Here is a 12,877-nt window from a genome sequence, read left to right as displayed (position 1 = left end):
GCGCATTCATTAAATTTTTTGAGTAACCCTATATGTCCAAATTCAAAAAATATGAATGGGATGATAAATTGCGAGAAGAGACTCATCATATTTTGTACATTTTAGATTGGATTTATTCAGCAAAATTTTGAGGTGACGTCATGATTTTTTTAGAGGGGATAAGTAAATATATTGTGATTAAAACGGTCCTGGTTTAATGACAAAAAAATATTGTTCGTCTATGAAACAAGCTCGTCTTAGACAAAGTATTCGTAAAAAAATATGTCATAAAAAAAATGTACCTATGCTGGTCCCGATTGCGATTACGGTTTAAATATTTGTTAGATAATCCTGACATGGATGTAGAAACATTTGTGACAGCCAAAGACTTTTTTTTGAGAAAATTATCTTTGAATTTAGACCAAATTGAAATAGACACTAGGCAACAGGCACATTTGGGCAAAAGAAAGAGAAATTAGGGTTACGTCTTCAAATTTTGGACGTATTTACAAACTTAGACCGACTACAGAAATACTAAAACTGTGGAGTCTCTGTTGTACAGTACATTTAAAGGTAATAGTCATACATACTATGGACAGCAAAGTGAGGAAAAAGCTGTCAAATGTTTTGAAATAAATAAAAATATAAAAACTGAACGGTGTGTCTTTATTTCAAAAGAATTTCCTTACTTGGCTGCTAGTCCAGACAGGGTTCTAGAGGTTAGGAGTGCATTAGTCGAAATTAAATGCCCTTCAAAATCGCAAGATTTGTCTCCCGAAGAAGCGGTTAGAAAAAAAAGTCAAATTTTGTATATTGACAGACAGAGAATTGAAACTAAAAAAAATCATGATTACTACTTTCAAGTCCAGGGACAAATGCTTGTTACGGGAATTTCACAAGTTTATTTTGTTGTGTGGACACGCAAAGGAATTAATATAGAAAAAATTTATAAAGATGAAGAAATATGTAAAAAGATGGCAGATAAACTTGGTGGATTTTACTTTGGCGCATTATTGCCCGAAATAATTGATTTAAGAAGAAAGAGGAACCTGCCTTTGCGAGAGATTTTTTTTAAATAAGTAAAATTTGTTTCTATTTTTTTAGGTACTTTAATAATTTATTAGGAGTACATTTTTCATCACGAAGACTTGCATATTTTTATTATAAATATATTTTGAAAATGATCTCTCGGCAAATGAAAACATATACGAGTACTTTTTTCGAGTAAACAATGAAGGGAGAAGTTACTGGGCGTAGGGCTTTTTTAAAACACCTCCTTTCTGGGATAACTAGTAGATACACTTAGTTACTTATACGTGTTAAACAAAAGCTGTATTTTATACATTTTTTATTATTATTATAAATATGTTTATTAGTTTTATTAATTAACAAAGTAAAATATATATTAACAACAATATTACAATGAATTTTTAGTAATCATGTGTATTGAATTCAGGATCCTAAGTGGAGTAAAAATATTATAGTTCTCCAGTTTTAATTCGATTTTATGATAGTACCTCACTGCGTAAAAGTTAATTTCCTTAACAATAGATTACTACGGCCGGTCCTGGTGGCTTGTTATAAAAATGAGTTCCTTGCCATAAATTAGAAAAATCAGCCGAGAATGCCAACAATCAGCTTATGGTAGAGCAGGCGATAAGGGTTTTACCTGGAAAGTCGGTTCCGTAAATTTTAGTGGCGCTCCTATCGGCAAAGTACTGAACTAACGGCTCAAATTCTGTCGAATTGATACCCATTTTTTTCAATAATTGTTAGTTTTTATTAAAAACTCTGCTAACCTATAGATCATTAATTTTCCTCTGATATTCCTGTTAAAATTATTCGACGTATTTTGCTTTAATTTGTGGTATATTTTGATTTTAATAAACACATTATTATTTAAACAAATTGTACCACTAACAAACATTTAATGACTGCGCCCGGTAAAAAGTGATGTTTTATCCATGTGCGAATTTTCAAGCGATTCTATGATCGTTATGACTCAAAAAACTTGAAAAAAAAACTGCACTGAATGGTGCTTTTTTTACGATATTTCTCAGCCATATTTTTTTAATTGATTGAACTGGTCTCTGCGCTCTAGAATATGAAAAAAGCTGCAGTTTGATGTATGATACATCAATATTAATATCATTTTTTCATACAAAAAACCAAAAAAATGTTATATCTCGTCTAGCGAGTCCCCTTAACTGGAAGATTCAAGGCACCTATCATTGGAATTTGTGCTTTTGGAGTATTGGCTGTTGGCTACAACATTTCTGGTAATCCCACACACCCGGTACTGTACCCAGTTCTGTTTGGCTTCCATAATATAGAACATCGATGTGGAACAAAGTGAAGAGTGTTTTATGGAGTTTGTGATCAAGATACCACCACCATGAGATTTTCGTACCAAGAGCACATGGTATTGCAAAAAAGTACTTTGGGAACGGTACACCGTATGCAGCAAAAACAAAGAAAAAATTTAGTCACAATGGAAACTGAATAAATCATTGCCGCATCATTGACATTTAACTAGATGTTCCGTATTTGTTTCTTGAAACTGGACCAGCAATTTAATTACTTTGAATCCGCGTGACAATTAAAGGATTTTTTCTCCGAATCTATTTGGAAGTCGCCGCGTATGTATAACATACAGGGTGCTTCACTATAAGACTTTTCTGCAACCCACTATGTATGTAACGTGTTAAGCGAAATGTGTAATGTTTAGTAGGTTCCTAAAAAGTGTTATAGTATTACAGGCATCTACCTGTATATAATATCCAAAATTATGTTATATGTAAGTACATATAAATTTATTGTATTTTTTTAACTTACAAAGAAACCTGCTTGTTGTAGTAGGCAGAGATAATCTTCTAATTCCTCAAAATTTGTTTACCTGTGGTCTTGGCGGCATATCTTCTATTACTGTTTTCTTTGTGATTTGGCACATTTGATGACGTTTTCATATTGGAGATTTGTTCACTCGTTTCCTTTAGATTTTCTTTTGTTTGGCACATATTTTTTGTATTTGTTTCAAGTCTAGAGTAAAATTATGTTCATTAGCACTTAGTTCATAAAAAATTGCAGTAACATACCTTTGCAACATGTTATGGCAAAGCACCTCACTTTCAAAAACAATCACCGTAAGTTCTTCAAAATCAGCGGGAGTATCTTCAGTGATTAATGGTGGTATTTCAGCTTATCTGAGAAAACTGTTTTTGTTATTTACGTACAGTTATCAAAAACAACAGAAGCATGTAAAAATTAAAATGATTACTTCATTAGAATTATATTAACTTACCTAGTGTAAATACAACCCACACTGAATGGCACAATTTTCACAAACCTGCATTAAAAATTAAGTGAGTTACGGATTCACGAGAAAGGTTCGGTGGTTGTGGACCAAATGGCCAAATGGAATTCGACAGCTTCACTGTGAGTGTGAAGTGCAATAACCATAAATACGGAAAAAGGGGATTGTCCGACTCATAGACAAACCAAACCAACAAAGGTCCGACTGCACCCCCCAAACATCTGGTGGATAGTAAATGCAGAATTTGAGTGTTATTTTTTCATTAGATGAAATAAATTTAATAAAATCAAAATTAACCACTCTCTAATTTTTTTGTTACCCATCATCGCTTTATAAACGTCTTTATAAAATCAAAATTCGACGAACTCTTCAAAACCTTGTCCCGTTTCAGGGACAATGGGCAAAAAATTTTTATGGCTTTGTTTGTGTCGTTGGGTCTTCCCTATATTACCCCAGATGTTTAAGGTGACCATACGTTCCGATTTGATCGGAACTGTACCAATTTCAATACTCTAATTCCGATTTCAAATTTCGTCCAATTAATGTTCCGATTAAAACATTCGTTCCGTGAATGTTCCAATTTCTATAAATCTGATAAGAATAAAGATAAATTATCGGATAAATCACTAATTTTCATGAATAGTAATTTTATTTTGTGAAAAATTGGGAACAAAATTTGTATCGATACGGTTGTCAGCATTGTTTTAAATGTCAGCAGATGTCAGTACTGTTAGTATATTACAACTAAAAATTTTCAAAGCAGTTATATATCAGATTACGATGGAAATGGAAACTAATGTTCCGATTTCGGACTTTTGAAATCTGGTCACCTTATAGATGTTCTATTTACAATTTGCCAAGCAGGTACTTACAAAATAACATTCCAAGTGAACAATTAGAAATTATTAGAATGAAAAAAACTTGTCTTTGGTGTATTTCTAATAAAGCCGTTGTATTTTTCGCTCTGAATATAATTATTAATTAAGCATTACGAACTCACTGACGAAGGTCGCTTTTTAAAGAATACGACGACCCACATCTAATTAACAATAAATTTCAAATAATACCATAGTGGTTTTTTTAAATTTTGATAAGGTGTTGTAAAACTATTTCTGTTTCTGTCTTCATTCCAGATACTGTATTTACGTGGGCAAAGGATGCCGTACGTGGGATTTTAGGGGCGGAAACGTATACTTGCTTAAATACTGTAAATACAGAGGTGTCGAGCGAAGACAAAAACAGAAACATATCCGATGTATTGGTTATTAATTTAGAGAGCGGATTTTATGAAATTTGCATATCCGTTATTCTTTGAATATAAGTCTTGATATTTAAAATGTGAACGAATCATGCTAATTAAAAATGAATACAGCTATAAAAAAATTGCATATTTGCATATATTTGCCTTCTGCTGCATATTTCACGTAACGGGTGCATATTTTGCATTTTTATCAATTTTTGTGCTACTTTGAAAAAAAAAAATTGCCATTCGATCGGCGTTTTTCTAGAAAGACAAAATTTCATGAATCATATTGCAAATATTGTCCTGAGCTTCAAATAACTGGGAATGGTTTGGGTTTTATGGTAGTTTGGAGAAACCACTGGGTGTTAAGCCATCCTTCCAGGTAAATTCGGGTCCTAATTACTTTTGGAAATACCGTTTATTTCAATATTTTTGTTCGTTACTTAAGTGTATTAATGGTATGTTTTATGGTGGTTTGCATTTAAGTATTTAAAGCGATAGAGATGTATGTCAATATGTAGATAACTCAAATTAATTTATGAATTAAACCTTTTCCTGAACTTATTCTTCAAGAAGGAACTGTGTTTTGTTGTGCCTGCTCTAATCCGATAAGTATTTTTACATCTGTGGACGGAGTACGCAGTTTTTCTATTTACAAATACATACTTTAGAATCACCGGAAAAATTTTTGTTAGAATATTTCGAAAAATATTTAAAAATAAATTGTTACCAAAATAGTAATTAAATAGTCGATTACTACTATTTTTTAATTCGTTCTGTTTACCTATATTTATTTTTTAGTATAAGAATATTATCTTAAAAAATGTCATTTATTTGTCAGTGAGATCTAATTAAACACTTTGCAATGTGATTTATGTATTTTTTGTAATAAAAGGTAAGGTATTTTTGCAATTAGTAAATAAATTTAGTTCGGTTATTACGCTTTTTTTATTTTTGGAGCATATGCAACTGCATATCTCTGCATATATTAAGAAAGTTATTGCATATTTGCATAAATTTGATGCATATCATATGATCATATTTCCCAAAATTTTGCTGCATTTTTTCCGCTCTCTAGTTATTACATACACTCTATTACTGACATTAAAAAAAGTCTACACTATTTCGTCTTATCTGCTGCTTTATTATCAGTTTTCAGTTAGCTACATATTGGATATGAAATTAAGTGAATTTTTTGAGAAAATAATAATTTAAAGATCAACCACGAAAATACTCAATTATAATTATACATTATATATTACCAGTTTATTTTAGAGCCCAAGATTACATTGGAAAAATCAAAACTTTTGAAAATTTAATGTTAAACAGATATACCTATAACTGAGTGCGAAAGTCAATACACAAAACTCGATGATCAATTATTGTTTCGTATTCAAATTATTATTTATTTTCCTTACGATCAAAGTGAAGAAATTATTTAATTCATTTTTATCTAAGAACGATATCGCTGACCTTGAAATAGATTAGTTTTTTAATTTCGATTTTTTTCTTTGTGTTGCTTTTGCTGCCGATCAACATATTTTGCATTAGAATTAATAAAATAATGAAATATATCATTTTATTTTTCGAACTCATTTCAAAATTCTGTATATGTATAATTGTTCCTTTTTGGCAGTGACGCATAGGCAGAGGTTAAAAAATGATGTCTCATTGCTAGTCTTAATTCGTATTACCTGTTAGATGGGACATTTTTTAATTCTGATCATAAACTATGTGCATTAAGTCTCTTGTTCTGTTTTATAAAGCGCAGGTCGTTATGGACGTATAAAAATAAAATTATAAATAAATATAATTGCAGGAAATATAATATGAAAAAAAAAAAAAAATTAAGAGCAACTCACTATTGGCGTCATCTCGCTTATGCAAGATTTAAGACAGGGAAGAAATTTCTTTTTTTAAGACTCAGCATCTTTTGTTTATGAATATACTATTTACTTGCAACACAAACATAAATAATAAATATAAAATAGAGCTATATAATACTCGATATGTATGTTTTTAAATGTTTTTTGCTGTTGCCGTGTCAGAAACGTTAATTTTCGATTTAACATGCCATTTTGTAAAATGAACTGAAAAACACTTTACATAATTAACTAATAAAAATAAAACATTCCGAAGCATGTGTATATATATTAATCAGATATCTAGTAACTACAGTTAACATTACTTATTGGTTACATAACCGTAGTACCCCATTGTGATGTTACAAGGCTTACCTGCCAACTATATCGCTGCGACACAATAATGAGATATCTAGTAAATGCAGTTAACATTAGGTGTTGATTACATAGCATGAGTACTCCATGGTGATGTTATATAGCTTACGTTCCAGGTATTGAGGCAAATCAAAGTTTGTGTTTCCTTAATACAAACCTTTTGGTGTACCCGCCGAGACCTAATGTACCCGTCGTGGTCGAAATTGGACAGATGCACATTAAACCAGTGAAACCGCTTCCTCAGGATTTGCAACAAATACTAGACGATGCTACCGAAGGTGTGATCTAATTTAGTTTAGGGTCGAACGTTAAAAGCGTAAATTTAGAGAAATAAGTAAGGAACACGATAAGACAAGCTTTGTCTGAGTTACCTTACAAAGTTCTGTGGAAATGGGAGTCCGACTATTTACTTGGAAGACCAAAGAACGTGATCAGAAAAAAGTGGTTTCCCCAACAGGATCTCCTAGGTCAGTGTTTACTTATTGATTTTTCTATCATAATAAATGTTTGCAGCACATCGAAATATCCGAGCTTTCGTTACACAAGGTGGTCTTCAGTCCATTGAAGAAGCAATCTTTAGAGGGGTACCATTAATTGGGATGCCTTTCATGCGTGATCAACCTATGAATGTACAAAAAATCATCGACATGGGGATCGGATTAGGTATTGATTCTGTTACTATGAGCAAGGAAGAGCTAAAAAAGTGTATAATTGACGTTGCCGAAAACCACAAGTGAGTTATAGTTGTTGTGATTTGAGTTTAACGAAGGAACAATTTTAGATACCATGAGAGAATTCAGGAAATTCGAGACATATTGTACGACAAGCCAATGACTGGGCTGCAAAAGGTTGTCTGGTGGTCTGAGTACGTTATTAGACATAAGGAAGCGGAACTCTTGAGGAGTCCGGCAGCTGATTTTACTTGGTTTGACTATTTATTATTGGAAGTTGTCTTAGTTGCAGTTGTACTGAGTGGTACTACTATCTACCTCTGGTACAAACTAATCCAATTAACCATTTACTGACGCAAATAAAATATAAACAAACTCTTTAAATTCTAAATTAGTAAACCCTTTGTTGTATCCGCTGAGGCCCAACGTGCCTGCTATAGTCGAAATGGGGCAAATGCACATCAAACCGGTACAACCGCTTCCTCAAGTAAGTACCACCAATACTAATAAGCCACATAACCTAACATTTTGATATGTACAGGATTTGCAACAAATATTAGACGATGCCACCGAAGGTGTGATCTATGTCAGCTTAGGGTCAAACATCAAGAGCGTAAATTTAGACGAAAAACTGAGGAACACAATAATAGAAGCCTTATCTGAATTACCTTACAAAGTTTTGTGGAAATGGGAGTCCGAATACTTGCCTGGAAGACCAAAGAACGTGGTAACAAAAGAGTGGTTTCCCCAACAAGATCTCCTTGGTTAGTGATTTCTTACCACATTTTCTATTTTAGTAAATTCTTTACAGCACATCGAAATATTCGCGCTTTCGTTACACAAGGGGGTCTTCAATCTATTGAAGAAGCAGTCTCTAGAGGGGTACCACTCATTGGGATGCCTTTCATGGGAGATCAGCCATCAAATGTGCAAAAAATTGTAGACACGGAGATCGGGCTAGGTGTTGATCCAAGTACCGTGAGCAAGGACGAACTAAGACAATGTATAGTTAATGTCGCCGAAAACAATAAGTACTTGTTTTTACTTTAAGTTTAATGTTGTCTGACTACTATTTATTATTTTAGATATAAAAAACGAATCGAAGAAAGTCGTAAACTTTTGTACGATAAGCCGATGACGGGGCTGGAAAAAGTTGTTTGGTGGGTTGAGTACGTTATTGGGCATAAGGGGGCAAAACACCTGAGGAGTCCAACAGCTGATTTTTCTTATTTTGACTATTTCCTAGTGGAAGTTGTGTTAATAGCAATTGTAATGATTAGTATCATTATTTATCTCTCGTACAAAATAATCCAATGGACTAAATGTGTGTGAAAATAGTACTGAACTGTACTGTTTAGTGCCGCTAAAATAATTTACCCTTATATATGTGTTTAAATAATCATCAAATGTGTAAGCAGTCGTCAACAATTTATATGTAACGATATCGATTTTGTCGTTTTTTTCCCTTGTATAGAAAATTACAATTTCGTTAGTCGTAGTTGGAAATAATAAAAACATGTTTCTTGGATCTGTGGTACTTCTTCTATTTCCCACACCTGTTCTGTGCATCGTCTTCCAATCAATTTGGAAAGAACTATCCTTAAATGACCCTTCTCTAACCAACCTAACCGAAATTAGTGTTCGTTTCACCTACAATTTTCTAAAACAAATCAAAATTCAGGAGGTTTTATCGAAAGACACCATTGTTTTCCAAAATTTATACGAAGCGTGTCGTTTCCTATATGTGATTGTAGAAGCTGAGCTTAATAGTACAGGGTTCAGGGAACTAATAAATGACAAATATAATGAAATTGACTTGGTATTAATGGAGTGTATTAATCCCGTCATGTACCCTTTATCTGGAAGTTTCAAGGCACCTGTCGTTGGAATTTGTGTATTTGGAGTACTGACAGTTCACTACAACATTTCTGGTAGTTCTGTTTGAGGAGAGGAGACTCAGCAGTGTAACACTTCTTGCTGCTTAATACCGACAATATTTCTAGGTGCAATAATAATTTTCTACAGGGAATTTAATATATTATGTACATAAATAACCCCTTGGCTAAACTTATAGTGTGACCTGTTTTTGAACATTCACGCTGTGATTTATATGCCAGATATCGCTTTTATTTTTTGATTATAATTTATATTTTTATTTTTTTTGCACTGAGTATAAAGCGCCAACGGCCCATTTAATCGTTTAATAGTGACAAGAAAATGTACCCTGCAACTATTGTACTTCTTCTATTTTCCACACCTATCCTGTGCAGCAATATACTCGCAGTGTTCTTCTTTCCCTCAGTTAGTCACCAACTCGTTTTCCAATTAATATGGAAAGAACTATCCTTGAGAGGTCACAACGTCACGGTAGTAACAACCGACCCTTTAAACGACTCCTCTCTAACAAACCTGACCGAAATTAGTGTTCGCGTCGCCTACGACATTTTAAAACAAACCAAAATCCATGATGTGTATTCAAAAGACTCAAACGTTTTTCAGAGATTGTTTTCTGGGTACCGTTTCATGGATTCTATTGTAGAAGCCGAACTGAACACTTCTATGTTCAAACAACTAATAGCTGACCAGTCCAATCATTTTGATTTGGTTTTGGTAGAAGGTCTTCATCCCGTTATGTATGCGTTAGCTGGGAGGTTCAAAGCACCTGTAATTGCGGTTGCTACCTTTGGACTAATGGCAGTCAACTACAACATTCTTGGCAATCCCTCACACCCATTACTATACCCAGATGTTTTATTTGGTTTCCACAATGTTGAAAAATCGCTGTGGAGCAAAATTGAAAGTGTTCTGTGGAGTTTGTGGTCATGGTACCACCACCATTATATTTTGGTACCGAGATCTCAAGGTATGGCAGAAAGGTATTTTGGGGAGAGTGTGTCGTACGTAGGTGATATGGAGGCGAGTCAAAGTATGCTTTTTATTAATCTAAACCCTGTTGTGTACCCACCGAAGCCTAATGTACCCGCTATAGTGGAAATGGATCAAATACACATTAAACCGGCGAAACCACTGCCTGAAGTAAGTACCACAAACGCATTCTTATAACCTTAACTCACCTTGAAATGTGTAGGATTTGCAAAAACTATTAGACCATGCTGTGGAAGGTGCGATTTACTTCAGCTTGGGCTCTAACGTTAAAAGCACAAATTTAGATGAAAAACTAAGGAACAATATATTGGGAGCCTTGTCTGAACTACCTTACAAAGTTCTGTGGAAATGGGAGTCCGATTACTTGCCTGGAAAACCAAAGAACGTGGTCACAAGAAAGTGGTTTCCCCAACAAGATCTCCTTGGTTAGCGTTTACCTACTAATTTCCTTCTTTTAAGAAATTCTTTTAGCACATCGAAATATTCGTGTTTTCGTTACACAAGGTGGTCTTCAATCCATTGAAGAAGCAGTCTCTAGAGGGGTACCACTCATTGGGATACCGTTCATGACTGACCAGCCTTCGAATGTCCACAAAATTATAGACATGGGGATCGGATTAGGTGTTGATCCGGTTACTGTGAGCATGGAGGAACTAAAAAAGTGTATTATCGAGGTTGCTGAAAATAACAAGTGAGTTGCGGTTGTTTTTATATCGACTTTACTGAAGAGACAATACAATGTTGATTATTCTAGATATAAGAAACGAATCGAGGAACTTCGTGACGTTTTGTACGACAAGCCCATGGCAGGACTGGAAAAGGTTGTTTGGTGGACTGAATACGTTATTAGGCATAAGGGAGAAATACGTTTGAAGAGTCCAGGGGCTGATTTTTCTTGGTTTGACTATTTATTAGCGGAAGTTGTCTTAGTAGCAACTGTTATCATTACTATTATAATTTATCTCTTGTACAAAGTAAGGTCATATATTAACGGTTTAATCTCAGAATACAGTAAATAAAATAATGTGAATTATGACTCAATAAACTGTTTTAAAATTAGACCAATTAAGTATTTCAAATATTAGGTTTCCAAATTTTCCCTATGACGTAACGTTAGACAAATGGATGACTGGTAGTACGCCATATCACCTTAACAATTCATAGATAAGGCTTGAAATACATTTTTATTGTTGAGAAAATTTACAGCTATACATTTAAACGGATACCATGCCCGATTTTATTGTAACGAAGCGAATTTTCGGAGGCCACACACATTCCATTTATTTTACAGTCCCGTTGCTTGTATTTCCATTCCTCACCGGCACCGACTTCACTCTTATTTCATTCTCTCATTCTTCTTCACCCGCATCCCCATACCTCACTCCGTCACACCCTATCCTTTATACACCACTCGTACCGTTCGTTTATCCAGACCCCATTCTTTCCTCAATGCACGCCTCAATTTCCCCATCACTCCGATCACCCTACAGCTCAGACTCTCGACTTACCTAAAATTCATACGCTCACTAACTCTTATACGCAGATACTTCACCTCTTTCACATACTTCACACGCTTTTCCTGAACCGTCACCTTCGGCGGTCTCGACTTAGACAACGATCCCTTCAACAGCATCATAACCGTTTTCTTCGTGGAGATCTCGACACTCACTCCATTCCCCCAAGCAACCACCGTTTCCATCACTTCGGTTCCCACATCCTCAATCTCTTTTTATTATCCGCCTCAATCATACACAACAGATCCTCCGCATACGCCACACACGCTATGCCTTTTCTTCCAATTCCTTCCAACAACCCATCCATCATCATGTTCTAAATCGCCGGTCCACAGATAGATCCTTGTAGACATCCTCTACGCACCTTCCTTTCCATCTCATTTTCCCTTCCTACCACACACACTTTCCGATCTCTAAAATAACTCGCCCAAACTTTGATCTCCTTACATCCAACTTCCATCAATTTACTCAACACCGCATTCCAGCTCAGATTATCAAACGCACCTTTAAAATCAACAACAATTCCCAACACGTACTTCTTTTCCGACCACTCCACAACCTGTTTCACTCTTATCCACGCCTTCTGTATTCCCAATTCTTTCACGAAAGCGAACTGAAACCTTGACCTTCTTCTTTCAAGTACCCTCGCCAATCTCCCCACCAGTACCCTCTCAAACACTTTGCCCATCACACTCAAGAGGCAGATAGGTCTATACGACCTCGGTAATGACCTATCTTTATCCATGCCTTTCAAGAGGATGACCAGTCGCGCTACCTTCCATTCATCTGGAACCCATCCTTCCTCCGTACATGCATTAAACACCTTCAACACATACTCCAGAACAGTCTCCCACACAAGCGTCATCATTTCAGGCGTCACACCATCCATTTCCGGCGACTTCTTCTTCCTCATACTCCCAACTCTCCTTTCAACCTCATCATAATTCACTCTCTCGACGACACCCTCCACCCCTTTATACAATTCACAGTTCACGGGAACGTCAACTGGGAAAAACTCTCTCAACAATACCTCC

At 34.9% G+C, this 12,877-nt stretch overlaps 2 protein-coding genes across 2 annotated transcripts; both read left to right on the top strand.

The window, feature by feature from the left end:
* The first annotated feature begins 3,393 nt into the window (after positions 1 to 3,393).
* LOC135129781 (UDP-glucuronosyltransferase 2B2-like) lies at positions 3,394 to 8,859 on the top strand. Its single transcript, XM_064057031.1, has 10 exons — positions 3,394 to 3,414; positions 3,472 to 3,523; positions 6,889 to 7,050; positions 7,129 to 7,239; positions 7,286 to 7,505; positions 7,554 to 7,747; positions 7,839 to 7,930; positions 7,985 to 8,207; positions 8,255 to 8,474; positions 8,529 to 8,859. Exons 1-10 carry the CDS (start codon positions 3,394 to 3,396, stop codon positions 8,773 to 8,775), a joined length of 1,542 nt encoding a protein of 513 aa, XP_063913101.1. The 3' UTR covers positions 8,776 to 8,859.
* Positions 8,860 to 9,660: 801 nt separating this feature from the next.
* Positions 9,661 to 11,348, top strand: LOC135129780 (UDP-glucosyltransferase 2-like). The gene is made up of 4 exons (XM_064057030.1): positions 9,661 to 10,479; positions 10,532 to 10,754; positions 10,801 to 11,020; positions 11,084 to 11,348. Exons 1-4 carry the CDS (start codon positions 9,661 to 9,663, stop codon positions 11,346 to 11,348), a joined length of 1,527 nt encoding a protein of 508 aa, XP_063913100.1.
* The last annotated feature ends 1,529 nt before the right edge of the window (positions 11,349 to 12,877 follow it).

This window comes from Zophobas morio, unplaced genomic scaffold (genome assembly GCF_036711695.1).
Source record: "Zophobas morio isolate AGI-343-1 ecotype UQ-CSIRO unplaced genomic scaffold, CSIRO_AGI_Zmor_V1 ptg000016l, whole genome shotgun sequence".
Classification (NCBI taxonomy): domain Eukaryota; kingdom Metazoa; phylum Arthropoda; class Insecta; order Coleoptera; family Tenebrionidae; genus Zophobas; species Zophobas morio.
Note: the sequence above shows the minus strand (reverse complement) of the source record. Positions and strands in the feature narration are given on the sequence as shown.

Excerpts from the sequence above, each read along its gene's own strand:
- LOC135129781 (XM_064057031.1), top strand. The coding sequence starts at position 3,394 with ATGGAATTCGACAGCTTCACT. Across the intron at positions 7,506-7,553 it reads GACGTTGCCGAAAACCACAA|ATACCATGAGAGAATTCAGG; the intron begins GTGAGTTATAGT and ends GAACAATTTTAG. Across the intron at positions 7,931-7,984 it reads CGGTACAACCGCTTCCTCAA|GATTTGCAACAAATATTAGA; the intron begins GTAAGTACCACC and ends TGATATGTACAG.
- LOC135129780 (XM_064057030.1), top strand. The coding sequence starts at position 9,661 with ATGTACCCTGCAACTATTGTACTTCTTCTATTTTCCACACCTATCCTG. Across the intron at positions 10,755-10,800 it reads TCCCCAACAAGATCTCCTTG|CACATCGAAATATTCGTGTT; the intron begins GTTAGCGTTTAC and ends AAATTCTTTTAG. Across the intron at positions 11,021-11,083 it reads GAGGTTGCTGAAAATAACAA|ATATAAGAAACGAATCGAGG; the intron begins GTGAGTTGCGGT and ends TGATTATTCTAG.